Here is a 26,781-nt window from a genome sequence, read left to right on the forward strand (position 1 = left end):
AGCTAAACAAAGACGCTAGCCCGATTGAGGCGAGCAACGAACAAGTGAAAGGTCGATCGTCGCCCTCTCACCTCTTACGGAACCTTTCGACTACCGCCTGAATGCCTCCCGGCTCGGACTGATCGACCATGACGCCCGCCCCACCGCAGTCTTTCCGATTCCTAGATCTCCCCAAGGAGCTGCGGCTCATGGTTTACGAGCGACTGGCCGTCACGTCAGCCATTCAAAAGTTCGAAGCAGTCACGCCCGAAGGCGATCACGAGATCCTGGCATTGAAGTCTTTCAGGTTCCAAGTCGCACTACTGGCAATATGCAAGCTCATAAGCGCAGAAGCCAAGCCGTTCTTGAGCAAGAGCATGGCCATGTTTCCTCCACAGGTCATGCAGAGTACTTCCGCAAGCGATGCCACATACCGGATGGCTCTGAGTCATATCGCTCAGATTCTTTCTCATATGCGGATACTGCAGGACTTATTCATGTTTGGTCGCCACGCTGCAGGCACAACAACAGATAAGTGTCATCGTGCCGTTCTACAGCGACATAGCTAACCATACTTCACAAGAATTATCCGCCTTCTTTACGAAGTTCGATATGTTTGGACCTGACTGTGCTGCTGAACATGTTAGCTTCTGCAGCTACGCCGTACGATACGCTAAGACAACGGGCCGCCAACTTCATATAGCGCTGCATTGGCCGGGATTCTCGGAGGAGTTCAAATCCGACGTCTTCCGTGTTCTCAGAGAAGATACTTCAAGGAGGCAGGATCAGGTTAGCATCGAAGCGCTGGATTCAGTGCCGACTTTGGATCACTACTGAACCTGAGAGTAAGCCAGAGTATCGTGGGCGAGTAGCGAGCATGATCAGCGTTCGATTGACCTCTCTTGCATACAATGGCGCAAGGGCAACAGCAGTTGCGGCCCCTGGATGCACCAATCACGTATCAATCTATTAGTACTTCTTCTGCACCGCTTTCGCCGCTTCACAGTCATTGACGCAGCTCACCTTACCGAGCGCATGCCTCCGACCCCACGCTGTTCAAATCACTTTTCACAAGCAATCCTGCTCCTAACACAATCGACTTCATTGACGACTTCCTTCATTATGTGCTGCACTTCTAGACCCGGTAAGCGTGTGAACGCTTGTCCATAAGTTCATTAATCGATCTGGTTGCAGACTTTGGCGAGGAAGAAGACATCCTCACACCTAAGTCCTTCACGTTTCCAGTAGCTCTCCTGAGTACCCGTAGGCTCAGTGTTCGTTTCAACATCCGCCACCCGCGTGGTAAAGGACCATGCTCCTGATCTCTGCAGATGTGCCGTCTACGCAGTGCGTCTCATGGGAAAGACTGGCCGCGTCTAGACGTGAAGCTCCACTCGCCGACCTCATAAGTGGGAGATCCTTTGGTTAGTATCAGGCGAATTGTAGCGGCCACGAGGTACCCAGTCATAGATCGAGGTCTTGGACAAAAGCGCCAGCGTGCTGGACGGGAAGTCGAAGAGGAAGCGTGTGGGGGTAGTCAGCTTGGCGTGCGCTGATGAAAGTCTGGGCTGATGAAAGTCTGGGCTGAGGAGGCATTGGAGGAAGCGGGAGGTCAGCGGCGCTGAGAAGACAAGCATTCACTCGTCAGATCCAGCGGACATCGCGAGTACCAGTAGCTAGCGTGAACAGGGAGGGTCGAATGGATGGAATGCAACTTCGTCTTCGTATTCTTTACAAGTTCCGGATCTCAGTGGTATCCCAAATGGTGTCACATATGGTACATGCAATGCGCCAAAACGACACAGCGCTCTTGGTCTCCTTCTTCCTCCGTTCTTCCGTCCAGCTTCCTTCTTCCTTCCCCCTTCTTCCTCGTGTTACTTTCTCGTCGCTTCACATACGCGCCCAAAGTCTTGTCATCCCAAAGTGTACAGGTGAAGAAGATGCCGGCCATCTATGCGTACATGCTGAAAAATCGTCCCGTACTCCAAAAGTGTGTTTTTGTTTCCGCCTCTTACACGATGACTTCGCCGCAGTCGATCATGTTCGGCCTCCACTTCGATGTGTCGAGCGCGCCTTCTGTGCTGCTGGGTACGGTGACCTCGAGTGGCCTGTATAGATACCACGCCTTCAGCGCTGCGGCCGCTGCTCTTGTTCGTGCCTCATCCAGTGAGCTTCCCGCACCTTCGCCCAACTTGTCCTTGCCGCTGTATACACCCACGACAAACACGGGGTGTCTGCTCAGACGACCGGTCTCGGAGACCAGGCGGGCAACAGGGGCCTCGAAGCCTTCTCGCGCGCACAGTTTCGAGAGATCGCGTGTCGGTGTGCGGAAATCGAAGAGCGTGCCAATGTCGAGGTGTCGGCTTGTGAAGTGGTCGCGGAAGAAGCGCTTGACGAGCGGCGCGCCGAGCTGCAGGTGTAGCGATCCTACCAGAGCCCTGACGAACGACTGTGCCGCTTCCTCCATTGGCACTGGCGTGCTGTTCAGCGAGTGTGGGCCCGGTGCGGCGTTGTCCGAGCCAAACTCGTCTGTCTTCATAATCTTGTGTGTTGTTGTGACGTTCCAGCTCCATGGTGCCTGACGTCTCAGGGATGCTGGCAGCTCCCCTCCTGACTGAATCCTCATGAACTGGAGGAGGCCTGGGTCGACCTCACCTCCAGGTTCTGCCGCAGCCTCGATACCCCATTCGCTGGCGACAGTGGCCAATGCTTTCGGGCCAATGTATGCGTCGACTGCGGCAAAGACCACGGCCATTGGCAGACGTGGGTAGTTGCACATGAGCCATTCTGTAGTGTAGTAGCCGAGCAGATGGCGGCCGAGGATGGACAGCGAGGCGTTGTTGAAGGCCGGATTCGGGTCTGCGGAGGGATGCACGAGGGATCGGGCGAGGGTCTGGAGAGGGAATCGCTGCGGGAGAGACAGTCGGCTCCGGAGGGCATGAAGTTTTACCGAGCGCTCGGCGGCGCTGGGATGTGGTGATGGCAGTTTCTCGAGGGGAGTAGGCCAGCGGCTTTGCCGTGTTTTTGGCTTTGCAGGCTGCCTGGCTACAATTGAGGGCTCTTCGGGGAGCTCGACTTCCAATTCGCCGTCATTGGGTATCGACACGGTCGCCTGGAAACGCGCTTGTATCCTGTTGCTACGAGCTGCGATGGAGCGCTGGGCGGCATAGAGGCACGAGGGCCGGCGAGGCGACGGCGCTGCCTGCAAGTGCGAGGTGCACCGGGAGAGGGGTATCCGCTTCATCGAAGAGACAGTTAGACGGCAGCCGGCGGAGGGACGAAGAAAGGCGACGAGGACAACGGCAGGCGGACAGGCTCGTGTGTCTTCTCCTGGAAGTCGCGATCATCAGTTTCTGAGAATTTGGGAAGCGCCAAGCCTTCACTAGCGGCGCAACCATCACAGCACCGCCGGCTGCAGGTCCACCAGCAGCTACACCCACCCCCAGCTATCTCCACAGCTACACTTCACAATGGGCGGAGGAGGAAAGATCCCGTGAGCCCGTACGGCCAATGCCTCGTCCGCCCGCCCTCTGACCGCACACAGGTACCCCAAGCACGTCTGGTCGCCCGCTGGTGGTTGGTATGCGCAACCTGCCAACTGGAAGGGCAACACAGCCGTCGTTGGCCTCGTCCTCGTCAGCATCGTCGGCATGGCCTGGTCCGTTTCTGCACAACGCGAGTACCGCGACAAGATGCCGGAGCAGGGCAGGTTCTTCCCCAGTCGATAGTACGTCACACCGAGACAGCAAGGGGAAGGAGCGCCGGAAGAGGAGACTGAAGCTAACACGGAACAGCTGGAGCAGACAGATCGTCGAGCATGAGAAGAAGCTGAAGGAGTAGGTGCAATAGAGGGGCAGAGAGGGCGAGTAGGATCAACAACAAGCAATGAGGTTTACGGCTGTACATATCTATCCAGCCTCTGTTTGAACTCTGAGAGCCTGTCTTCGACACGAACACCGTTCCATGTCTCACCCTGAGGACTTTGAGCCAGCACCGGCATACCGACCTGTTCAATGGCGAAGCTTGCTGATATCGAGCCCCAGGCTGCAGCTTCCTCGAGCTCTGCAACACCTCCGCTTCGCACTAACCCAACTGCTAATCCACCCAAGAAACCATTACCACCGCCAGTGGGGTCGATGACTTTCTCGCTGCTCTGGTGGTATGCAGGCATCCACTTACGCAACCCTCGACGCGCAACCAGGCACCCGTCCTTCCCACTCCGCAGCACAATACTGCCGCTGCCATTGGGTCCAATGCCACTATCGAGCCATTCGTCACAGAGCGATTCGACCAGGCGATAATCGACATGATCTTTCTCATCGGTGGGTTGACCAAAGAAGCCGCCGAGCTCACCGTGGTTTGGGCTTACAACGTCCACGTGTTTGAGTGCTTCCAGGCAATTGTCAAACTCGTCGGGAACGCAAAGATCGGGCACCGGCTCCCATATGAACAACGGGCGCTCAGTCGTGGGAGAGGCCGCGATGCGCAGTCCAAGGATGTTCTTAACGAGCTCTATGCACCGCACAGGCGAGCAGATCAGGTGGAAAGACTTGGCCCATAACAGGTCTGTATCCTTCAAATCCTCGTGCGCTAACCGAAGCTTTGGAGTCATGTACCGAAAAGCTGCATCTTGTCAGATCATAGCACACTAACCACTTTCAGATGTACGTACCTCTGTGCTCGTTCTCTCCATACCCGTTCCACCCCCGAGTTGTCAATCGGTCAGGCGTCTCACGGATCAGCACGCCGCTATCCCATGACGCAATGAAGTCTCGCAACTCAGCAGGGAAGTCGGACCCGCAGTCGACAATCCAGCCAACGCTTCTCGACTGAGGAGGTGCGGAGAAGATGCGTGCTCCAAGTGCAGAGTATGAGCCTGCGCCGCCAACGATGCCTTTGACTGGCGGTCTTGGTGGAGGGAACTCGATCTCGTCGATGATGAACATGCCGAGTGTGCAAAAGTCAATGTTAGAGCTGGTGTTCGCCATCTTGAGGGTTGTTTGAAGCTGCTTGCTTCTGAACAAAAGATATTGAAATATGTCTTATCGGCGATTTCGGAGCTTCCGTGATTGAGAAGGGTCGAGTGTCGATGTCGATATTTGGAGGCTTAAGCGTGATACCAATATTAACACTGATGATACCAATATTACCACTGATGATTAAGTCTGAGGATTGATTTCTGGAAGTGTTCATGAACCAAAGTCAAGTTCCAGCGGTGTCGTGGAACTCGACCATTCACAGACCCCCGCGGTGGTGGTCGGTGATGCTTGAGCTCCGGTGTCGTTGGCCTGTAGCACTAGCGCTAATGTGGACCCACGGCTGGAGATCGCCTGAGGAAGCAGTTGTACCGACAGCCCCTTGACCAGACTACGTAGCTTCTCACACATTATCCCAGGCAGGCGTTTGTTCATCAGACGTGACACGAGCCTGCTCGACTATCTTTAGCTCCGCTTATTCTTTTTAGAAAGTACACAGAGCGTGTACAAGCTGTAGGTGGCCGTTGTCTGTCACTTCCCTGAGCTCCTGGTCATAGTACACACCTTCCCTGCGCGAGCAGCACCTTCCCCGCAGTTATGGCCCAAAACAATATGAATAGCTTGACCACGTTAATAAAGCGGTGTGTACATCCCTACTGAACCTCCAAACCCTACCAAACCCACCATGATGGAGGCGGAGCACCGAACGATTAGCCCTCGTTCGGAGGGACAGAAGAAGTCAGATGGAATGCTGACTTCGATGATTCGCAGGCTTGAAGCTGCGACCTCCAGACTTGAAGACATAGCTTCGTCGTCGTTTGCGACCGAGGACGGCGCCAGCAACACAGGAGCACCCGCCGCCGTGGCCGCTGGTGGAGCTTCTGCAGCCCCTGCGGTCGCCGCTGCTACACCGAAAGCTGTCGAGAGCTTGCCCCTGTCCATCGCCGCCTTCGACGAGCTCGTCAACACCGAATTGAAGACATGGCTGGACCTGAGCAGCAAGCTGGGTAACGTCATCGAGACACAGTCCAAGGCAGTAGAGGGCGCATTCGCAGCGCAGCGCACGTTCTTGTCTATTGCCAACAAAGCGAAGAAGCCAGATGACCAGACCATCATGGGGTTCTTGAAGGATCTGCAGGCGTCCATGGAGAAGACAGATGAGGTCCGCCAGAGCAACCGCGAGCCTGCGCTTAAGGACCCGCTGTCCATGGTTGCTGATGGTGTGGGATCGCTGGGTTGGGTCACTATAGGAGGCGGCGCTGGCCCCAAGCCTCACGAGTACATCACCGAGCTGTTCGGCGGCGCGCAGATGTACGGCAACAAGGTGCTCAAGGAGTACCGTGAGAAGCCAGATAAGACGAACGTCGAGTGGGTGCAGGCCTACTACAAGCTGTTCAAGGCTCTCTCCGAATATGCGAAGAAGCATCATCCCAGCGGTGTTGCTTGGAACAGCAACGGTATCGATGCGAAAGAAGCGGCCAAGCAGGTCTCCAGCACTCCATCAGGACCAGCTGCTGGCGCAATCCCACCACCTCCGCCCCCGCCACCAGCGGGCGGTATTCCTCCCCCACCCGGTCCTCCCCCACCACCAGGCCCACCACCACCGCCTGGTGCGGCTCCTCCAGCCAAGAAGGCGGCGCCAGATATGAACGCTGTCTTCGACGATCTGAATAGGGGCGCAGATGTCACAAAGGGCCTGAAGAAGGTTGACCCAAGCCAAATGACACACAAGAACCCGTCGTTGCGAGCACAGGCGCCAGTACCAACACGAAGTGACAGCAATGGCTCGCTGCGCGGCAAGAGCCCAGCTCCTCCGCGGAAGCCGGACACCATGCGCACCAAGAAGCCACCGAAGAAGGAGCTGGATGGCAATAAGTGGATCATCGTGAGTCTTCCCACATTGCGGACCATGAGCTTTGTACTAACAACGCCTCCAGGACAACTTCGACAACCCCGGAGAAATCGTCGAGGTCGACGCCGAATTCAATCACTCCATCCTCATCTCCCGCTGCAAGAACACTACCATCCGCGTCAACGGCAAGGCTAACGCCATCTCCGTTGACAACTCATCGCGCACCTCGATCATCATCGACTCGCTCATCTCCTCCGTCGATGTCATCAAGTGCCCCAACTTCGCTCTCCAAGTCATCGGCACCCTACCCACCGTTCTCCTCGACCAGGTCGACAGCGCGACGATCTACCTCGGCAAGGACAGTCAGAACACGGAGATATTCACGAGCAAGTGCTCGAGCATCAATATCAACCTGCCCAGTGAGGATGACTACGCTGAGAACCCGCTGCCGGAGCAGATCAGGAGCTGGATTGAAAATGGGAAGGTGGTTAGTGAGATCGTTGAGCATGCTGGTTAGGTACAGGTAGAGCAAGAGCGGTGAACATTGGTAGGCTGCACAACGGTATTGGATCGGAGTCTGGAATACGATATATGAGAGTAGGATAGTGAAGCTTGGTGGTGTTGGTTCTAGACTTGTGTAGAGTATCCTACCAACCACTAATCCACCTCTGGGGACAGCCTTGCATTGTTACCACGTCGTGGGTTTCTGAATGTGCATAGTCCAAACTCTTGAATGAGTGGTCTTGCAAGATGCTAGTGGACGCGCAGAGAAAGCAGGCAGTTTCAAGATTTCGGACATGGTCCGAAGATGCTTGAAACTAATTGTAGTATTGGGTAGTATGTACATGAAAGGATCGCGCCGTGGGAATGAGATGCTGTATCCCGTGAAAATATATGAAGAGGAAGGGGTATCGCCTCGCTCGTGAAGTCCTCCTCTTATGCATTCGTAAGTTCGTGTTCGTGTTCGTGTTCGTGCTCGTGGTTGTGCCGTGCTCTTATGCTCCCTGAACGCTGCACCAATCGGAAAGGGATGTGATCGTGGTCCTTCGCACGGTACGATGGTATCGTGGGTGGGAGCTAGATATTAGTGTAGAGGTCGTGCATTACTGGTTGTTGAGCACGTATTTGGTGATGCGATCTTCAACATATCTTCGAGGGCCGTAAAGACGAGGTTTCGCATGTTTCGGCCGAGCGAGGGCCAGTCTCGTACCGAGAACGTTACGCAAGTCAAACATGTTTCGCCAAGTATCACCTTGGTGTTGCACGTTCGCCGTGATGGTTCGTTTGACGTCTCGGCATTGCTCACCACCCGCCGGCTGGCTCCAGTTTACGTGACTGCTGCTGAAAGTAGCCATCGAAGACGCTCAACTCCGGTCGACGCGGTGGCGAGTTTGTGATCCTGGGTTTGACAATGGGCTCAAGATCAACAAGAGTAGTCATCGGAGCGTTCACCATCCCTAGTGAAGCAGACACTTGCCCACTGTAGCCGCCGCCGTCCAAACTTCGCCGTCTGCCTCCAGTGACCTTCCCAGATCCAAGGCTTCCCATGATGAGGCCCATCTTGATTCGTTCTTTCGGCCGTGGTGTGATCATCTTCTCAATGATACTGAGCCATTCAGCTTCCGCCTTGAGCTGGCGTAACCTTCTACCAGACCCGTTTAGCCCGGCTCGAAGACTCGCGTTAGTAGATGCAACAAGCCTGTTTCGCCAACTTCCAACTCGATCAAGATGTGCGTGGAATGATGCATCTTGTGTAGAACCAGCCCTATACTGCGTGAACGCTGACAAAGACTGGTTTTGTGCTACTGTCAACATCGTGAGGAAGATACATCCCAATGAAAATACATCAGCCGGTCGCTTGCCGCGAGAAACGATGGCCTCCGGGGCCGCATATATGTAGGTCTGGTCCTGGAAATAGGTATGCAGCTGGTCCAGACGTTGCGAAGTGGCCATAGTAGGACTGAACGTATCGATGTTGTGCCCGATCTCAAATGGCGCAAGTAGGATACGAGCGCCATCGACCAGAATCTTCCGTGGCCGAATGCTGCGATGACATATTGCTTGCGAGTGGAGATACTCGATCGCTGACGCGAGGTCGTACATCCAGTCAACCATTATTCGAGAGCGAGAAGGGTCACCTCCGGGCATCGCAAGATACTCATCTAAACTGCACTGCGCCTTTTCCACAACAATACCCACGTGACTAGGTTGAGCGTACGAGCAGAGTAGTTTTGCGATGCTCTTGTGTTCGAGTTGCTTGAACTTGTTGATTTGTTCCAGTAGAGCGGCTTTTTGGGATGGACGAGTCGTGACCAAGCGCTTCCTTACCAATACACGATCATCATTACTGCCCAACATTCGCACCCGGTCGACACTCTTCTCAGAGTTCTTCGACGTGCGAATGATGATCTCTGACTGCAGTGGTACAGTCTCACGCGCCACGAAGTCCACATGGCTTCCATTCAGTAACATCTCCTTCGAAGTTGCGCGCCACTGCTCATCCACGACTTTGCGGGCATCTGCTACAATGCCTTGGAGACGATCCTCGGGAAAGGGCAGACTCTCGTCTCTCAGATCAAAGAATGATGCTTGCCGCCAGGAAGCGACGTCATCGCAGACGTAAAGGAGTATCGCGAGGCGCGGGTTGGACAGTGTCCACTGCCATATCCGCTTGATCTGGCCCGCATCCCACCCCTGTTTCCGGCAGAGGTCGTAGAACCATCCGGAAAGAGACTGGCCTTGTGAAGATAGAACGGAGGTGTTGATGAAGCCATGCACCAACGGAGACAAAGGAGTAACGGGCTGACGGTAAGGGTTGGGAGAGCCTGGGAAAGCAGGCATCGATGACGTAGGATACTCTGCACTCTGGTAGGAATCTCCATTTACTGAAGTAGGCGGCGACATTGGTACAAATCCCGCCATAGCCTTGACAGGCCTTAAAGGTTGGGGTGCAATTGGCGTTGGCGTGGTCGACCGGCTTGTGTATGGTGGGGTACGAGCTGGACTGTGCTTGGGCGACGATTTCGGCGACTTGCTCGAAGCAACCGAGTTCGGGCTTGTCATTACATTCGACCAAGGGTTGTTGTTCGTAGTGGTGGGCGTGGCGCTTCGGCTAGTAGAAGTGGATACCGAAGAAGATGTGGGAGATGAAGGGCCTCGATTGTACCAAGTCGGCTCCTCGTGCAAGTTGACCATAGAGATCGTATGCGACAGGCTATACTGAGGCTTAGGATGATCACCGGATGGCATTCGCCATGGTGAGTTCGATGCGTGCTGCATAGTGAGACAGATCCCGATTGTTTTGATGGGCGTGGGTAGGCAGCAAGACGAGCAGCGTGATGCCAGCTGCAAATCAATGGATAGCAACAGCAACTAGCTCAGACCTGTATAGCTAGTAACGGAGCCGATCGAACATGACCAGATCAAGGTGGTAAACTTGGAGATGACAATGAAAGAATGTTGGGCACAGGAGCCGCGGTCACTAGCAGAAGTACTGAGGCGGGTCTCGGGGAGAGTTGACTTGACCCGAGGAAATATAAGGCTGACCTCTATCAACAGCGCAGAGGCTTTTGATGTGCTGGCAGCAAGTCGCCCGCATTTTGTGCCACATTAGTAGAGGGTTACAATATATGCCCTTAGGTATGTGTGTTGGGCGAATGCAAACTGGGCAGCATCGCACCTTTGCGGAATAGTGGTATGCAAGCGAACGTGGCCACCTGAGACTCGCCTCTTGCGTAAGAGTGCAACTTGTGCATATGTTCGCCGCCAAACGATTTCGTGTGGTGCCAGATCACCCAGAGACTCGTGTGTAGCGCGCGAGCCGTCCCGAAGGTCTTTCCGCCGCAGCCGTCATTCGTGGTGGTGGGTGAGGCTGCCGCTTTGCTGCAGGATCGAGGCTGCAGTGTCACGAGCACGAGCATTAAGTAGATTCAGGGCCGTCCTACTTGACGACTCCAGGGTATTCCATTGGTGGCTGCAGACGAACTGGAGGACCTCCTAGCTGCTGTTCGCTCGGTGATCCGTAAGGACTAGGCCACAACGTTCAGCGTCACTTGCTCACCGTATCTTCTCGGCACCCAACGGCGAGACAACAGGCATCTCCACGATTGTGGATACGGGAATGACGGGGAGGTTGTTCTTCGATTTTAGTAGCGCTGTGATGCTCATCAGCATACGGAAGTCGTGTGAGCAACGAATGTCCGTAAATCTCCACTCAAGCGGCAGCGCTCAATTACCGGCAGCGAGATGTGTGCGAACTGCATGTTGCTTATTTGGGCTGTCGAAGATCTCCTGCTCTAGGGTTGAAATTCGAGACGAGTGCACGACTGAGACGTACGAAGGAGAGGCGGGTGTGAGGCCTGAAGTTGGTCGATGAAGGAACAATGGGTGGCAGTTACGTCCGTGCGCTCAACAGCAGCCACGATCTCGTGTCCTGAGCGCGTCATGATTCTTCACCAACACACGTTGACCATCTCGACACCCTCCGGAGCTCTAGAATACCAGCGCATAGCCTTTGTAGAGATGGTTGAATGCTTCCAGAATACCTGATTGGCGGTGATACAGCGCAAGGTTAGGCGACGAGGACCTTCAGGAACCGAGTTCGACATCTCAATTGAGAAGCCAAGAACGCCTGACAGCTTCGTGCTGGCACCAAAAGAACGATAGCGGAGATTTACAATGACTAAAAAGCCCATCGATGGTGATTGCCGCAGTGGCTCAACTGCCTTGAGACGACAGTGGCGCGTACAACGGGGTTCAAGGAATATGTGTGAGGGTGAAACCAGGAACCCGGAAGAGCTCGGTAAGGATTGCACATACTGCGCTGATTGGCCACGAAATGCTGGCCTCACAAGCGCCCCTAACATTATCCGTGCACTACGACACAGCCTCAACACCAATTGTCTCAAGGGGCAAGACATCGTCATGCCTGCTCCGGTCGCGCTCCCAGACCGATCTGCCTCGAAGAAACATCTGGTTGGTGTCCGCCAGTGGAGTCCCAAATTTCCTAGCCTAAGCTTATTCTTGGGCGCTACTAGACGAACGCATAGAAAGATTCCGTGTCACCTGTCGCAGACTCGAGCAGCACCGGTCTCATATCTGTAATGGCATTTCCGTCCAGGCTTGGTGTTGCTTCTCCAGTAGGACTGAGATGATTGAGTCACGCCATGAGGAGCCCACCGTCGGACACTCCAAGACTGCGTGGTTCCGTTCTTTACCGCTGAGCCAGGTTCTTGCTACTAATGCCTCCCATGCAGAGCCGGTTTCTCATGAGTGGTTTCTAACTTCACACTTCTTCATTCTTTTCCAAGCTTTCGCTGCTAGGCGCTCTCTTCTAGTACGCTGCTGGTCGGCCTGTGACTTCATAGTGACAACCTTAATCAAACCGTCGTATCTAATACCACTCTTTACAATGTTATTCAAGACTGCTGCGCTGGGTGGACTGCTCGTTGCTGGACACGTAGCTGCCATCAAGCTTGGCAATGTCAACGCAGTACTGCGACGAGGCGAGGATCTGGAGGAGGTACTTCGACGAGACTCTGGACTTCTCGCCACTCTTACACAACGACAAGACGCAAACGCCGCCGACACCGCACCATTAGCTTCATTAACGCCAGCATCTGGAGATGCATCAAAGGCGGATTTGCAGAAGTGGGAGGAAGAGACAAGGGCAGCTTGCATGCAGACATTGGGCAACCTCAACGGCCAAGCTTCGAATCCAAGTGGTATCGCCGTCTGCTACAATGTACCTTTCCTCGACAACTCGACAGGTGTTTTCCAAGCCGAACTCCGAATGTACAACGTATCAGCACCCGTCGATCCGTGGAAGAGCGTTACCGCTGCCGACGTTAGCATGACATTGTCCTATCTGGGTGCCACAGTACAGGCAATGACCATGAACAACACGAAGCGAGAGGTCAGCGAAGTTCAGGCTCGAGCAAGATTGAACGACAGAACCTTGGTTCAGCGACAAACAATCAACACCATGACTGAGCTTAAGACGCTCATGTACGTTGGCAAGATCAACTCCAACTTGATGGGCCCCGCTATGACCAAGTAAGTGAACTACAGCATCTGTCAACATGATCGTTAATCCATGCCACAGCGAGGCACTCCAGCCGCTGCTCGTCCCTCAGATTGATCTCGCTGCGCGCAACCCTACAACAAACGCAGACGTTACCACCACCCTCTCCAACAAGGAAGCTCGCTTCGTAAATGGTGTCTTCGCTCAGAAGGCCGATGCAAATGCACCGTCGAACGCCGATCCCACTGCCGCCGCCGCAGCTACTTCTGCTGTATTCCTGGCCGCTCCTTTCGTTGTGCCCGGCACAGCACTCGCCTTCTTCCCCATCGGCTTGATTGTCACCGGCATCTGGACTGCCTTCTTCTTCCTTGCAGTGGGCTTAGGAACATACGGTCGCATTCAGTTCCGCGATCAGTACAGGAGGCGCATGAATGCTGAGAAGGCGCGAAGTGTGCGCACCATTTAATGCCCTACGCGGAACGTTTGTTATGAATACTCTTTTTATAGACATTGTACATAATTCATCATCCTGGCGATGCATTCAAGAAGGAAGCAACGGGCCGAACAGAATTGCAGGAAATGGGGTCTTGTTTAAATATCAATAGCAAAGCAAGACAAAACTGAAAAATACTGAACCCCTCCAAGTAACGAACAGGCCTCATCGCACTGTGCTGCAAGACTCATATTCGCGGTACCGTCGCTATCCGCAGCCGCGCTCTCATTGGCTTCTACTATGCCAATCGCTCTTGCTCAACGCTGATTCGCCAATTAACGCTGTTAATACCGCAGCCCCACTGTTACACCACGCCCTGCCATATCTGTGCATTCTACATGTATGACTGACATGCAATTGAGTCACTCATAAACACATACAAATATATGTGGGATTTGCCACATTGGCTCTGGATAACAGCGTCTCAATAGAAGCCTTCCTGAAGCAATGGGCTCGATCACCAAAGATACGGCGTCATTACCCCTCAGGTCGAAGGGTGGAGTCAAGTTTGGAAAAGAGTTAAGGGAGAAGGAGTTCTTGTTTGAGAAAGGGTACTTGAATCTCAATCATGGTGAGTAATACGTGCTCCTGCCATACACCAAGATCGTCGATGGGGAACAATTTTGGAAAATATAGATGTCGGCATCTCAATCTGAAGAAGCATCAGTATTATACCGCCCTTGTTTGAAGTATACGAAGTTCTTCCAACTTTCACAACCCCAACCAGCATCCATCAGTATACCATCGTTCCTAACACCACTATCAGGCTCCTTCGGTACCTATCCCCTCCCCGTCCGCACCGCCCTCCGCTCCTTCCAAGACGCAGCAGAATCCCGCCCCGACGACTTCATCCGCTACAAGTACCCAGTATACATCAACTCATCCCGCACGGCCGTCGGAGAAGTCATCAACGCGCCACCAAAGACGGTCGTCTTCATTCCAAACGCCACGACCGGCGTCAACACGGTATTGCGCAGCCTGAAATTCGAAGAAGGCGACCACATTCTCTACTTTGCTACTATTTATAAGGCGTGTGGTACGACGATCGAGTACATCACCGAGACCACGCCTGTGAAGAGTGTCAAGCTGGAGTACACTTATCCCGTGGAAGATGACTGGCTGGTCAATGCGTTTAAGCAGAAAGTCCAAGAAGTGCAGAACTCCAAAGGCAAGGTCAAGATCGCTGTCTTTGACACCGTGGTGAGTATGCCTGGTGTGCGCGTCCCGTTCGAGCGCTTGACGAAAGCTTGTAAAGAACTGGGCGTGCTAAGTTGTGTGGATGGGGCGCATGCGATTGGGCATTTGGAGGTCGATGTGGCGAGGCTGGATCCGGATTTCTTTGTGAGTAATTGTCATAAGTGAGTATCTCCTACCCTCCTTGTTGATTAGGACCGAAGAGCTGATGAGCGGCCAAGATGGCTCCATGTTCCCCGCGGCTGCGCAATCTTGTACGTGCCGGTACGGAACCAGCACCTCATCCGCTCCACACTGCCGACATCCTGGGGTTTCAAAACACTAGATTCCGTTCCAAACACCGTCAACCCCAAAGGCGCGTTCGGCGGCGACGTGGAATCCGAGTACATCGGCAACTTCGAATTCGTCGGCACCATCGACAACTCACCCTACCTATGCATTCCCCAAGCACTCGAATGGCGTAAAATTCTCGGCGGCGAGAAGGCTATCATTGAGTACTGCACGAAGCTTGCTCAGGATGCCGGACAGCTGCTTGCTGGAGCTCTGGGTACCGAGACGATGGACAACAAGACGCAGACGCTGAGTCAGTGCTGCATGTCAATGGTGCGTTTGCCGATTGACGTCGAGAAGGCGCTCCAAGCAGGCGAGAAGGCCGGACTGGGTAAGGAGAAGGTAGGACAGGCAGTGACCATCTGGTTACATAGAAAGATGCTTGACGACTACAACACGTTCTTGCAGACACTGTTCTACGGTGGTGCGTGGTGGACGAGGTTGAGTGGTCAGGTGTACGTGGAGCTCAACGACTTCGAGAGCGTGGTGCCGTTCTTGAAGGAGCTGTGCGAAAGGGCTGATAAGGGCGAGTGGACTGAGACTGTGGAGAAGAAATGACAAAACTGGATATAAGCTGCAGAAGGGCCAGAAAATTCAATTAAGTCAACACATAGTACCCTGTAGCCTGGAGAACTTCCGCTAGCTAATTGATCAGCTGAGTTCGGGACAATCCCTCCAAGAGCATCAAAATGATGAGCTTGAGCATCCCGCTTTGACCGTTGTTGGACCCGGCACGCAGCAAGAAGGTATTCCCTTCACTTTAGAAGGTTTGAAGTTCGTGAAAGAAGTCGAACTATTATGTGAACCTGGCTACCTGGAAGTACTGAGAAGGTATGGTGATCTTCGAGTCCTCACTCGTGACGGCCAGCAAGCTGCCAGGTCCAGCGGGAGGTGCTGTATAACGGACCTTAGAGTTCCTACTCGCTGCGGGAGCCATGTTTGAAGGTGTCCTGGATGTTGATGTTGATCGAACGAGGTGCCATTCTCATGCAAGTCATACCATTTACACGACCAATCAGTGCAAGCGTACTGCGGAGAACATAATGTGGAGGCACTCTGGGGTATATCGATAAGGAAACTGCAGCGCTGGAGAACATGCTACACAGCGTCCTGTGCTACCACGATAAGGGGCGGTCCGTGATACAAGCTTCAGGAGCGAGAGATATGGCACTGATACAGGGAACTGGAGGGGTCGTAATGCAGTTGGCCTCTGTAAAAGCACATCTTCGCTGTTGTGCATGGACAATTATCGACACGAACGCGCCTTGCAAACGCTCACTGGTCTGACGTCGAATCGAAGCCGCGCTAGAAGGGCGCAGGAACAGATGTGAGCGGCCACTCACCGGAGCTCCCGAAGCACGAAGAGGATCACCAAGCGCAAGCGCCGTACCAACGAAACAATCGTGAATAACGACGGAAGAGCCACGACCGACGTCGGCCAGGCCTTGCATCGTCCCCCGAACTTGAGCGACCCGAACCACGGTTTCGCCTTGAGCGTTCGGCAAAAAGGCTCCAATCGGGTGGCGGAGATGAGACTGAGCGTGAGGTACGAAGAGCAGGTACTTGGGTGCGTAAGAAGAGCCCTTCTGGAGCCTCCGCTGGTGGCCGTAGCGCAGGGCTACACAAGCGTTCGGCAGGTATTCTGCCACATACGTAGAGGGGTCGCCAGGGCAGCAGTAATTGGCCTTCACGAGCGTTTGTGCCAGCATGGAGGCCTTCAGTTTGATGAGGAACATGAAACGCAAGCACTCAGGTCATGGACTTCACAGCAATGCAAGGGACAGTGCCAGAAATGCTGGAAGTCCCTTGACCTCGCTGCTGCATAATCCAGGACCCTGGATTTGTTGGGTTGGGATGTCGCGGCTAGCCTCAAGGAAGGCGGTGAGCGCGCATACTGTACTTTGGTTTTGCCACAAATGGATTCGCTCGCGACAACGTGGGCTGCGACATGGCCTCAACGCACGCTTCAGAACAACAGAACAGCCTTGCAGACTTCAAACCAGAGTGGCAAGCAGCATAACTGGAGACACTGGGGCAACGAGAAAACTTCAGCACTCCGCCATTCTCGATTGGTGTCAGTGAAGGCCGTGTGGGCGAACCTCGCCCGGTTGTGGCAGGAGCGCCACGCACGCGCTAGCCTATCTTGCGCACGGTCTTTGAAATTTTGTAGCCCACCGCAAATAAAGCCCCTCCATTGCGCTGTGTGTCGCCTTCTCAAGCTCTCCCACATTCTCTGGGCCAACAAAAAAAGTTATCTGTGTGATTTCAGCTGTATAGAGAGCTGTCTTTCACATTTCTCGCGTTGTGCGATTTGATACCCCGGTAGACTTCCGTCTATCTTTTCACCGCAAGGTTTTTAGGCCCCGCCGCCTTCGCTTATCCGTATAAGAGGACCGCCGCCCTCTTTTTTTCCTACCCTCACCCACCACACACCTCCTCCAACATGGCTCCCGCAGCGCTTCACGACGCCTCGGCTGTCAAGAGCGAGAACTCCAAGGCCGTCAAGGTCCTCGAGGAGCTTCTCGGAAAGCTCACCATCTCCAAGGCGCAGGACGAGATCAACTCTTCTGCTGCCTCGATTGCCACCTTCATTAACGGTGACATCGAGGAGGCTGATGCTCCCACCAAGTATATTGAGCCCCTCTGATACGCACACGAATGCCAGTACTAACACCTGCGCAGGGCTGTCGAGCTTCTGAAGAAGCAGCTCGCCAACAAGAAGGATGCCGTCGCCCGCGAGCGCGCCCTCGATGCCATCCGCGCCATCGCCCAGCACGCCCAGGTTTCCGCTGCCGTCGAGCCCTACCTCGTCGCCCTTCTGCCGAACGTGCTGGCCGCTGTCGGTGACAAGATGTCCGGCGTCAAGGTTGCTGCTCAGACCGCCGCTGAGGCCATCGTTGCTGCCGCCAACCCCAACGCCGTCAAGGCCATCATCCCCCACATCTCCCACTCTCTTGAGAACGCTCAGAAGTGGCCCGAGAAGATGACCGACCTCAAGTGCATTGAGACCCTCGCTGCCTCTGCCCCTGCTCAGATGGCCTTCCGTGTCCCTGAACTGATCCCTGTCATCTCTGGTGCCATGTGGGACACCAAGCCTGAGGTCAAGAAGGCCGCCTACGCCACCATGGAGAAGATCTGCGCCTTGATCTCCAACAAGGATATCGAGCGCTTCATCCCCGAGCTCATCAAGTGTATCTCCAAGCCTGAGAACGTCCCCGAGACCGTTCACTTGCTCGGTGCCACCACCTTCGTCACTGACGTCCACGAGCCTACTCTGGCTATCATGGTTCCTCTTCTTGAGCGTGGTCTCGTTGAGCGCGAGACTGCCATCAAGCGTAAGACTGCTGTCATTATTGACAACATGTGCAAGCTTGTCGAGGACCCTCAGATTGTCGCTGCTTTCTTGCCCAAGCTCATGCCCGCTCTTGAGAAGAACTACGACAACCTCGCTGACCCCGAGGCCCGTGAGAAGACCCGCCAGGGTCTCGACACCCTCATCCGTGTCGGTCACGTCAAGGACGGCAAGATCCCCGAGCTCGAGAGGTACGGTGACATTGCCACTATTGCTGCCAACCTGAAGGCTGTCCTTCCCTCCAAGTACAAGGTTGACGAGAAGTTCGCTCCTGTTGTCAACTACATCGGTGCTATCGGTGGTCAGCTCATCGACGAGAAGGACTACGAGGGTCTGAACTGGCAAGCCAACGCCGGTCCCTTCGTCGCCGTCCTCGTTGGTGAGGAGGAGGCCAAGGACATCACTGAGAACCTTCGCAAGAAGTCTCTCCCCGCTTCCGTCGCTGAGGATGTTGCCGAGCCCGATGAGGAGGAAGGTGAGGATCTCTGCAACTGCACATTCAACTTGGCCTACGGTGCCAAGATCCTGCTCAACCAGACTCACCTCCGTCTTAAGCGTGGTCAGCGTTACGGTCTTCTTGGACCTAACGGTTCCGGTAAGACCACTCTTATGCGCGCCATCAACAACGAGCAGGTCGAGGGTTTCCCCAAGCAGAGCGAGGTCAAGACTGTCTACGTTGAGCACGACTTGGACTCTGCCGATACTGAGATGACTGTCATTGGCTGGACCATGAAGAAGCTCCGCGACGTCGGTATCACCGATGAGCAGCCCGACATCGAGAAGACCTTGAGCGAGTTCGGCTTCACTGATGAGCAGATCAACGGTCCCATCACTGCCCTCTCTGGTGGTTGGAAGATGAAGCTCGCGCTTGCCCGTGCCGTGTTCGAGAAGCCCGATATCCTGCTCCTTGACGAGCCCACCAACCACATGGACGTCAAGAACGTCAAGTGGCTCGAGGACTACCTCATCAACTCTCCTTGCACATCCATCGTCATTTCCCACGACAGCAAGTTCTTGAACAATGTCATCCAGCACGTAGTTCACTACGAGCGCTTCAAGCTTAAGCGTTACAGGGGTAACCTCGATGAGTTCGTCAAGCGTGTGCCCTCTGCTAGGTCCTACCACGAGCTCAGCGCCTCCGACTTGGAGTTCAAGTTCCCTGAGCCCGGTTTCCTTGAGGGTGTAAAGACCAAGGCCAAGGCCATTCTCCGTGCCACCAACATGAGCTTCCAGTACGAGGGTACCTCCAAGCCCCAGATTTCCGACATCACCTTCCAATGTTCGCTTTCTTCCCGTATTGCCGTCATTGGTCCTAACGGTGCCGGAAAGTCCACTCTTGTTAACGTCTTGACTGGTGAGCTTGTTCCCACATCTGGTGAGATCTACCACCACGAGAACATCCGTATCGCCTACATTAAGCAGCACGCTTTCGCTCACATCGACCACCACCTTGACAAGACTCCTTCCGAGTACATCCAGTGGCGTTTCCAGACTGGTGAGGACCGTGAGACCATGGACCGTGCCAACAAGATCGTCACTGAGGAGGACGAGAAGGCCATGGACAAGATCTACAAGATCGAGGGTACCCAGCGTCGTGTCATCGGCATCAACTCCCGCAGGAAGTTCAAGAACTCCTACGAGTACGAGTGCTCGTTCGCTCTTGGTGAGAACGTCGGCATGAAGAACGAGAAGTGGACACCTATGATGTCTGCTGACAACGCCTGGATTCCCCGTTCCGAGATCATGGCTTCCCACGCCAAGATGGTCGCCGAGGTCGACCAGAAGGAGGCTCTCGCCTCTGGTCAGTTCCGTCCTCTCGTCCGTAAGGAGATCGAGTCTCACTGCGCCAACTTCGGTATTGACGCTGAGCTCGTTTCTCACTCGCGTATGCGTGGTCTGTCAGGTGGTCAGCGTGTCAAGGTTGTCCTTGCTGCCTGCTCGTGGCAACGCCCCCACTTGATCGTTCTTGACGAGCCCACCAACTACCTCGACCGTGACTCTCTCGGTGCCCTGTCCAAGGCCATCAAGTCCTTCGAGGGTGGTGTCATCATCATTACTCACTCCGCTGAGTTCACCAAGAACCTTACTGAGGAAGTCTGGGCTGTCCTTGACGGCAAGATGACTCCTTCCGGTCACAACTGGGTCCAGGGTCAGGGTGCCGGTCCCCGTCTCACCGAGAAGGGTGAGGAGGAGGAGAAGTTTGACGCCATGGGGTAGGTTGACTCTTCTAACATTTTGTGAACCTGAACTGACTGTCTATAGTAACAAGATCGCGGCGACGGAAAAGAAGAAGAAGCTCACCTCCAGCGAGATGCGCAAGGTAGGCTTTCCAAGTCCAGATTTTTCAATGGTACATTTACTGACTCCCTTACAGAAGAAGAAGGACCGTATGGCCCGCCGCAAGCGTGGTGAGGAGGTCTTCTCTGACGAGGACGACTAAACGTCTCGCCTCCCGAAAAGCCTTTCTTTATTCTTCATGATAGTTACGGTGCATGCATACCAGGCTTAGATGTTTGCCTATGATAATGATGGTAGCAGTGGTCATGGCTGGCGTCTGGATCTCAAAATTTGCGAGGTTTTTGCTTTGACAGCCCGTGCAATTTGCAATTCGATCTCGTTGCAGATAGAAATAGATTCCCACAACACTTCACAAACATGACTCCTCTGCATTAATGATCTTTGTCATTCTAGCATCGCTGCTCCATCGTCTTGAGTAAGCTTGTCGAATGCACTGAAATCCTCCAGGGGACATCCTTTACTTGCAACAACTTTGGATCTAGCTGCACACCTCGCGAGCTGCCTTCCCGCTTACGTGTAAAATCTCACACTCTTGCTCGAGCCATTGTATGGACTGTCCTCGTCATAGCTCGATCCTTGTCCATGCTTGTTTCGTCTCTTAAAGATGCTTGTAGAGCCACCTACGAAGACGGGTATTAATAATCTATCTTTACTGGCTGAGGCACCGGTGAGCTGAGTATCAGTCGGTCATCATGTCGGCATCCTCGACCTTGCGCCCTCCAAGGCGAAACTCACAACACCTCATTCGATGCCCTGTGTTCCAGCTCAGCCATCCTAACAAAACCCGATTCGAACTCTCGATACACCATGTCAATCCCAAAGACGTCATCAGTTCAATCTCACGTATGTCCACTGTGCCCACCTTCCTTCATTTGCTACTGCCAGTGTCCACGAACTCCCCTAAAGCAACCAGAGGTTCAAGCCTCAGTCTACCCACTGTCTTACTCTGACTTCTCGTCACGACCCACTATTAACAATGCCCACCGCTCACGCCTCATCGACTTCCTCCAAAGCCACAGACGGCAACTCCAGCGTCGACACAATGACCTCTGGAGCCAACAGCTCCGCAGCCGCTTCTTCAACAAACAAGCCGGCGAGACCTTCCAAACATCGAGAATGCCAGAAGATGAGTACGGGATTCATACAACAAAGGCCACAGACGCCAACCTTAGCGTCGACACCATGACCTCCGGAGCCAACAGTTCCGCAGGCGCACATTCAACCGACAAAGACAGCGAAAGCCTCTCCCAGACATCCCAAGCAACCAAAGATGAAAACGGAACGCATACGACGAAGACATTGGAAAGCCGCGGCGCTGAGGGGAAGAAGGATTCGAGAACGTCAGAGGGATCGGCTGTGCAGGAGCATGAGGAGGCTGGTAACGATGAAGGTGTGTTTGCGAAAGCTGGGAATGCGTCTGCTGCTGTTGGAGGAGCGGTTGCTGGGGTGAGGGGTGGCAAGGCGGTGGTTAGTGCAGAGTGAGAACGATAGGCGATGGAAAGCATGTCCTGCGTTTCGTGTTGTTGGCTACAATGTATGCTCTGAGCAAAAAGTGTGTACCTACTGAGCTGGTCATTGCATGGATTCTAGTTATTATCAAGAGGATTCATGGAGTCTCGATCTTCTTTGAAGTCGTCAGCTCGTTGGTGTTCCTCGTAATGAATAGTGGAAGGTGTACGCTGGAAATGGATTGGAGTGAAAATCCACTGTCTACATTAGATTACTGGTATGCTTTAATACACCATGACCACGTCTAAATCCTTCGTTATCGTCTTCCTAGAACGTCGGAGGTTTAGGCAGCCCATTCGGTACTAACCCATTACACGGCGCCTCCAGTTCAGCCTCCTTAATCGGCTGCACAGCCTTGCCCTCCCAACCAAACAACACTGCATCCCCAGTGGGCTCATACGCCTCCCACCCAGCCTCTGGCAGTCCGTTCACCGGGTCCTCAGCAAAGGCGAGCCAGAAGTCCTGCATCGCCTCGCTCACCGCGAATTCAAGGGGCGTGGAGTTACTGCGCGCGATGTTGTGCGTACCAAAGATGAGAGGCATATCGGCTTGGTGATATGCGCCCTGCCACCACTGCGGAGCAATGTTGGTAAAGTTGCCGCCATAAAGATAGCGGAACGTCGTCGTGTTTGCTGCAGATCTATCGTGCGTAGTCTGAACGGTTGGGCAGAGGAAAGAGCCCAGGGTGATGGAGTCGGCAATCGCCATGTCAGGACCGTAAGTGCGGTTGTAGGGCAGGAAGACGTTGCCTTCATCGACGGTGGTGCCGATGATGGCGGGCTTGCGGGTGAAGTTTCCGGCGAGGGCGCGCGCGGTGTAGTTGCTGAACTTGGTGCGGTTGTCGATGATGGGGTTGAATGTTAGACCGGGGGTTATGCCGTTGTCGGAGCGGGCCTTGAGGAATGAGATGATCTCTGGGTAAGGAACATCGCGGAGGCACTCAACCTCAGCGGTGGCATTGAGATTACCGCAACCGAGGGAGGAGGCGACGAACGTGAAGTTGGTGTGCTGAGGGTCCACAGAGGTAAGTGTGAGGAAGGAGGTTCCGGAGTTCATGATCAGAGCAGAGACAATAGGATCCTCAGGGTAAGCGAAGTTGTAGTTGTCGACAGAGACGGCTCCTGCGGATTGGCCCCAAAGGGTGATGCGTTCTGGGTCGCCGCCAAAATTGGCGATGTTGTCGCGGATCCATTCGAGCGCCAGACGCTGGTCGAGAAGTCCAAGGTTCTGCTCGTCATCTGCGAGACCCGCTGCATTCGGCTGTCCAAAAATACCCAGGCGGTACCTACAGCCCGTATCAGCTTGGAAAGAACGTGTGACTGCCTACAGGGTACGGCGAGATGAAACTGCAATTCGAGAGAAAACCTACTGTATGCCGACAACAATGTGCTTTCCACTTCTTTGGATCCATCGACTGGGATCTTGATACGGTACAGTGGAGGCGCCTGTCTGAAACGATCCTCCATGAATCCATGCAATGACGGGCAACTTCTCATCCTTAGCCTCATACGCTCCTTCCGTGCAGTTGCCCTGCTCGCCCTCCTCTTTCCACGGTGCCCACACATTCACCGTCAAACAGTCTTCGCCTGTGTAGTTCCTCGGTGTGATGACGAACTCAGGGGCGTCTGTCAACCAGACATTGTCTGTGTTGCCTTCAAACTGCGGGCATGCGGGACCAAAGCTGGAGGCATCGATCGTTCCGTTCTCTTTCGCCTTTGGCACCGATGGCAGCCAGCGGCGCTTTCCCAACGGCTGCTCGGCGAAAGGTACGCCGAGGAAATGGGCAACATTCGGTGTAATAGAGTCAACTGCGCCCCGTACCGTGCCAGAAGTCGTCTCAATCTTCAGCGAGCTGACAGCGTGTGCAATCGGCAATTGGGCGAAGCCCAGCAGTGCGGCCAAAACGAGAACCATCTTGAAAGCGAAGGAAAGTCGTGAAATTCTCGGAACACCTCATCATGGAGGTGCTCAGGCTTTTGTTGACCCATTGCCCCGTGGAGGCGGCGGATCGGCCGCAGGCATGCGAGCGGCTTCATCGAAAATCCATCGAATTCCGGTGTTCGATCCACTTTGAGCACGGTGGCGGCACGCGAAGAGGGAAAGTCAGCGACCGGGCCGGTTTGACTCGCGGCTCGTGCTTTTCATGCGGAAAACTGCGAGGGAAATTGTCAATCAAGCAACAACAAAGCACGGAAGCCCTAAAGTATTAGTGAACTCCAAGTGTATGTATGTTGGATAGCGCATCACGAGACAAACCATGGTGTTGTAGGAAAACATATCCAGGGGCTTTCGGCCCGCCCACCGAGTTGCCGACCCCGCGGTCGTCAGTACGTCTTCCCCCGCCTTTTCAACTCATCCCACTCATCCCAAGTCGGGATTCTCGCCGACGGAGAAACGTCATAAGCCGCAGCTGTGGCTCGAAAACCGGTGTCGTGTTCAGTCCCTGCGTGTCAGTCTTACATACTACATACACCTTACAAACATCAACACACACCGGTACCAGCACACGAGTCAGCAATATGAGAGTTGTCATCACCGGCGCCGGCGGTTTTGTCGGCCAGATCCTTGCTAAGAAGCTCATCGAGACCGACCCTTCCACATCATTGGTCCTGGCAGATGTTAAGGAGCCACCGAATCCGACGGAGTCGAAGGATGTGAAGACTGTTGCGGCGGATCTTACTGATCCTGCGGCGGTGGATGTGCTGTTTGAGAAGGCACCAGATGCTGTATACATCCTGCACGGCATTATGTCGAGTGGCTCGGAAGCAAACCTCGGACTCGGTTTGAAGGTCAACTTTGACAGCGTGAGGCATTTGATCGATATTGCCCGAGTCAAGCAGCCTGGCGTCAAGATCGTGTTCACAAGTTCGTGCGCGGTCTTTGGCCGTGCGGCTGTCAAAAACGTGGCTACCGAGACGGACATTGTTCCCATGCCAGAGAGCAGCTACGGCACACAGAAGCTGATGATCGAGTTCCTGGTTAATGACTACTCCCGTCGAGGCCTTATAGATGGACGTGTAGTCCGTCTGCCCACCGTGTTTGTACGAGCTGGAGCTCCCACAGCGGCGGCGTCATCCTTCGTATCTGGCATTGTCCGCGAGCCTGTCAATGGAGAAGAATCTGTGCTTCCAGTCGACCCCAGCATTGGTATCTGGTTGACATCACCACGTACTCTGGCCACCAACCTTGTACACGCCATCAAGATCCCGGCTGAGAAGTTCGGCCACTTCAGACAGGTTTTGCTTCCCGGCTACACAGCGACAAGCGGGGAGATCCTGGAGGCACTGGAGAAGATTGCCGGCAAGGAGGTCCGATCAAGAGTCAAGGAGCAAAGAGATGAGGGTATCCAGAAGATCGTGCTGAGCTGGCCTGCGAAGTACGACACAGCAAGAGCGAAGGAGTTGGGCTTCTCGGAAGATGTTGGATTGGAGCAGACGATCAAGGACTTCATTGAAGGCGAAAAGCAGAAGAAGTAGAGAAATAACATCAAATACGCCTCAGCCCGAGCGCGACCAATCTCTGTGGATCCTCCAGCAACCTTTTGAAGAAGGCCTCCAGTGACGACGGCATTTGCGCTGACTGATCTAGCATCTCACTGCCAGGCTCTCTTTGACCACCTCCAGCGTCCGGTCCAGATGAAGGACTGCCAATGAAATAGCACTATCAGGACAGATATCTGTGACTTTTCGACTGCGATACCAGAGTTGCTGCTATCATCGTCTCCAGAGTCGGGCGTATATGCCGGGAGGGAGCCATCAAGAAGACCAACATCCGACGACGCGTCAAAATCGAGCGAGGAGTCATTCGCTGTAGACTCATCGTCATCTCCTAAGTTGGTATAGTACTCTGCAACCTCCGGTTACCCCGGACAGCACTATCATTGGAAGTGGAGCTTAGTCTTTGCATCCACATTTGGACCTAGGCCGTTTGGCTTGAGACGGTAGGCGTGGAACGGGCCGCGACAGGGTGGACGGGCTGCGAAGCAACCTGAAGAATGTTCCAGGCCGTGCCCAAAGAGCTCTGTCCAGACCGGATGCACTGCCATTCCCATCTTGCAGTCAGATCAGGGTGCCATGTGAGGTTATCCCAGCCTGGGTACCAATTACCGGGAAAATTCCAGCAGAGAGGTTTTCATTGAGCCTGGTAGTGCCAGTACGTTCAACGGGGAGTCCTCGATACTTCTTTGTCAGTTCACCCTCGAACTCAACCATCCATGCCTATACATAATCACACTGATGCAGTTAGCCTCGGATGCCCGAAAGGTACAAGAACCACTTGCCCATCTTGACGCAAGGGCATGTTCTAATTCCATCTTCAGTCCTTCGAGAGTCTGTCGCTCGAAGCAACGGAACGGCCCCATAAGTGTAGATGAGCTAAGAGATACATTCTGGTGAACACGCGGGGCTGGAGCTGTAGAGTTCTTGTCAATCTTGGCAAACTTCTTGACGAGTGCTGTTGGCGCTTGTGGCGTGGAGTTCTGGAATATAGGATCCTCTGGATCTATCCAATGTGGCGGGCGGTCCTCGACCTCCACCCTAGTCTTGAGTCTCTTGCTCAGAAATGAGTACGTGTACATGTTCTCATCTTCATACCGTGTGTACTTGTCGCTGCGTCTCTGTGTCCAGCATCTCATGATGTTGCTTAAACTCCCGTGTCGACCATGCATCGAAGCGTTGCTTGGATTCGTCATCGCGAAAGTAGTCAGGATGCCGTCGTAGTATGCATATTTCACGTCTTTCCATGTCAGCCCAGAACCAAAGGCTTCTATCTTCGGCC

The 26,781-nt window shown here is 54.1% G+C and overlaps 14 protein-coding genes across 14 annotated transcripts; 8 read left to right on the plus strand and 6 right to left on the minus strand.

Moving 5' to 3' along the window:
• Window positions 1–128: 128 nt before the first annotated feature.
• BU25DRAFT_457251 (uncharacterized protein) lies at window positions 129–816 on the plus strand (the record flags this gene model as incomplete). Its single annotated transcript, XM_033710097.1, has 2 exons — window positions 129–387; window positions 563–816. 2 exons carry the CDS (start codon window positions 129–131, stop codon window positions 814–816), a joined length of 513 nt encoding a protein of 170 aa, XP_033563178.1.
• Window positions 817–1,645: 829 nt separating this feature from the next.
• Window positions 1,646–3,292, minus strand: BU25DRAFT_25045 (ribonuclease III). The gene has a single exon (XM_033701615.1). It carries the CDS (start codon window positions 3,221–3,223, stop codon window positions 1,991–1,993), a length of 1,233 nt encoding a protein of 410 aa, XP_033563179.1. The 5' UTR covers window positions 3,224–3,292; the 3' UTR covers window positions 1,646–1,990.
• Window positions 3,293–3,449: 157 nt separating this feature from the next.
• On the plus strand, window positions 3,450–3,819 carry BU25DRAFT_337908 (uncharacterized protein; the record flags this gene model as incomplete). Its single annotated transcript, XM_033702697.1, has 3 exons — window positions 3,450–3,472; window positions 3,524–3,706; window positions 3,774–3,819. The coding sequence occupies 3 exons, from the start codon at window positions 3,450–3,452 to the stop codon at window positions 3,817–3,819; spliced, it is 252 nt and encodes an 83-aa protein (XP_033563180.1).
• Window positions 3,584–5,186, minus strand: BU25DRAFT_490130 (Ribokinase-like protein). The gene is made up of 2 exons (XM_033711475.1): window positions 4,652–5,186; window positions 3,584–4,602 (listed from the first exon to the last, which is right to left on the minus strand). Exons 1-2 carry the CDS (start codon window positions 4,965–4,967, stop codon window positions 3,872–3,874), a joined length of 1,047 nt encoding a protein of 348 aa, XP_033563181.1. The 5' UTR covers window positions 4,968–5,186; the 3' UTR covers window positions 3,584–3,871.
• A 157-nt stretch (window positions 5,187–5,343) lies between these two features.
• On the plus strand, window positions 5,344–7,564 carry BU25DRAFT_389978 (uncharacterized protein). The gene is made up of 3 exons (XM_033704543.1): window positions 5,344–5,596; window positions 5,727–6,840; window positions 6,893–7,564. The coding sequence occupies exons 1-3, from the start codon at window positions 5,553–5,555 to the stop codon at window positions 7,322–7,324; spliced, it is 1,590 nt and encodes a 529-aa protein (XP_033563182.1). The 5' UTR covers window positions 5,344–5,552; the 3' UTR covers window positions 7,325–7,564.
• A 545-nt stretch (window positions 7,565–8,109) lies between these two features.
• BU25DRAFT_338236 (kinase-like protein) lies at window positions 8,110–10,056 on the minus strand (the record flags this gene model as incomplete). Its single annotated transcript, XM_033702715.1, has 1 exon — window positions 8,110–10,056. The coding sequence occupies one exon, from the start codon at window positions 10,054–10,056 to the stop codon at window positions 8,110–8,112; it is 1,947 nt and encodes a 648-aa protein (XP_033563183.1).
• A 961-nt stretch (window positions 10,057–11,017) lies between these two features.
• BU25DRAFT_25326 (uncharacterized protein) lies at window positions 11,018–11,844 on the minus strand. The gene has a single exon (XM_033701632.1). The coding sequence runs from the start codon at window positions 11,730–11,732 to the stop codon at window positions 11,259–11,261; it is 474 nt and encodes a 157-aa protein (XP_033563184.1). The 5' UTR covers window positions 11,733–11,844; the 3' UTR covers window positions 11,018–11,258.
• A 373-nt stretch (window positions 11,845–12,217) lies between these two features.
• On the plus strand, window positions 12,218–13,295 carry BU25DRAFT_338146 (uncharacterized protein; the record flags this gene model as incomplete). Its single annotated transcript, XM_033702710.1, has 2 exons — window positions 12,218–12,861; window positions 12,911–13,295. The coding sequence occupies 2 exons, from the start codon at window positions 12,218–12,220 to the stop codon at window positions 13,293–13,295; spliced, it is 1,029 nt and encodes a 342-aa protein (XP_033563185.1).
• Window positions 13,296–13,689: 394 nt separating this feature from the next.
• Window positions 13,690–15,480, plus strand: BU25DRAFT_490135 (PLP-dependent transferase). The gene is made up of 3 exons (XM_033711476.1): window positions 13,690–13,893; window positions 14,089–14,680; window positions 14,738–15,480. The coding sequence occupies exons 1-3, from the start codon at window positions 13,770–13,772 to the stop codon at window positions 15,402–15,404; spliced, it is 1,383 nt and encodes a 460-aa protein (XP_033563186.1). The 5' UTR covers window positions 13,690–13,769; the 3' UTR covers window positions 15,405–15,480.
• Window positions 15,481–16,600, minus strand: BU25DRAFT_409481 (uncharacterized protein). The gene has a single exon (XM_033706063.1). The coding sequence runs from the start codon at window positions 16,553–16,555 to the stop codon at window positions 15,962–15,964; it is 594 nt and encodes a 197-aa protein (XP_033563187.1). The 5' UTR covers window positions 16,556–16,600; the 3' UTR covers window positions 15,481–15,961.
• Window positions 16,601–17,071: 471 nt separating this feature from the next.
• Window positions 17,072–20,849, plus strand: BU25DRAFT_389990 (ARM repeat-containing protein). Its single transcript, XM_033704544.1, has 4 exons — window positions 17,072–17,474; window positions 17,529–20,411; window positions 20,461–20,518; window positions 20,573–20,849. Exons 1-4 carry the CDS (start codon window positions 17,290–17,292, stop codon window positions 20,636–20,638), a joined length of 3,192 nt encoding a protein of 1,063 aa, XP_033563188.1. The 5' UTR covers window positions 17,072–17,289; the 3' UTR covers window positions 20,639–20,849.
• Window positions 20,850–21,303: 454 nt separating this feature from the next.
• Window positions 21,304–21,978, plus strand: BU25DRAFT_447508 (uncharacterized protein; the record flags this gene model as incomplete). Its single annotated transcript, XM_033709543.1, has 2 exons — window positions 21,304–21,339; window positions 21,403–21,978. 2 exons carry the CDS (start codon window positions 21,304–21,306, stop codon window positions 21,976–21,978), a joined length of 612 nt encoding a protein of 203 aa, XP_033563189.1.
• Window positions 21,979–22,100: 122 nt separating this feature from the next.
• Window positions 22,101–24,345, minus strand: BU25DRAFT_409483 (alpha/beta-hydrolase). Its single transcript, XM_033706064.1, has 2 exons — window positions 23,375–24,345; window positions 22,101–23,290 (listed from the first exon to the last, which is right to left on the minus strand). Exons 1-2 carry the CDS (start codon window positions 23,917–23,919, stop codon window positions 22,273–22,275), a joined length of 1,563 nt encoding a protein of 520 aa, XP_033563190.1. The 5' UTR covers window positions 23,920–24,345; the 3' UTR covers window positions 22,101–22,272.
• Window positions 24,346–24,524: 179 nt separating this feature from the next.
• Window positions 24,525–25,481, plus strand: BU25DRAFT_457263 (NAD-dependent epimerase/dehydratase-like protein; the record flags this gene model as incomplete). The annotated part of the gene is made up of 1 exon (XM_033710098.1): window positions 24,525–25,481. One exon carries the CDS (start codon window positions 24,525–24,527, stop codon window positions 25,479–25,481), a length of 957 nt encoding a protein of 318 aa, XP_033563191.1.
• Between the last annotated feature and the right edge of the window lie 1,300 nt (window positions 25,482–26,781).

Source organism: Macroventuria anomochaeta (genome assembly GCF_010093625.1).
Source record: "Macroventuria anomochaeta strain CBS 525.71 unplaced genomic scaffold BU25scaffold_11, whole genome shotgun sequence".
NCBI lineage: Eukaryota > Fungi > Ascomycota > Dothideomycetes > Pleosporales > Didymellaceae > Macroventuria > Macroventuria anomochaeta.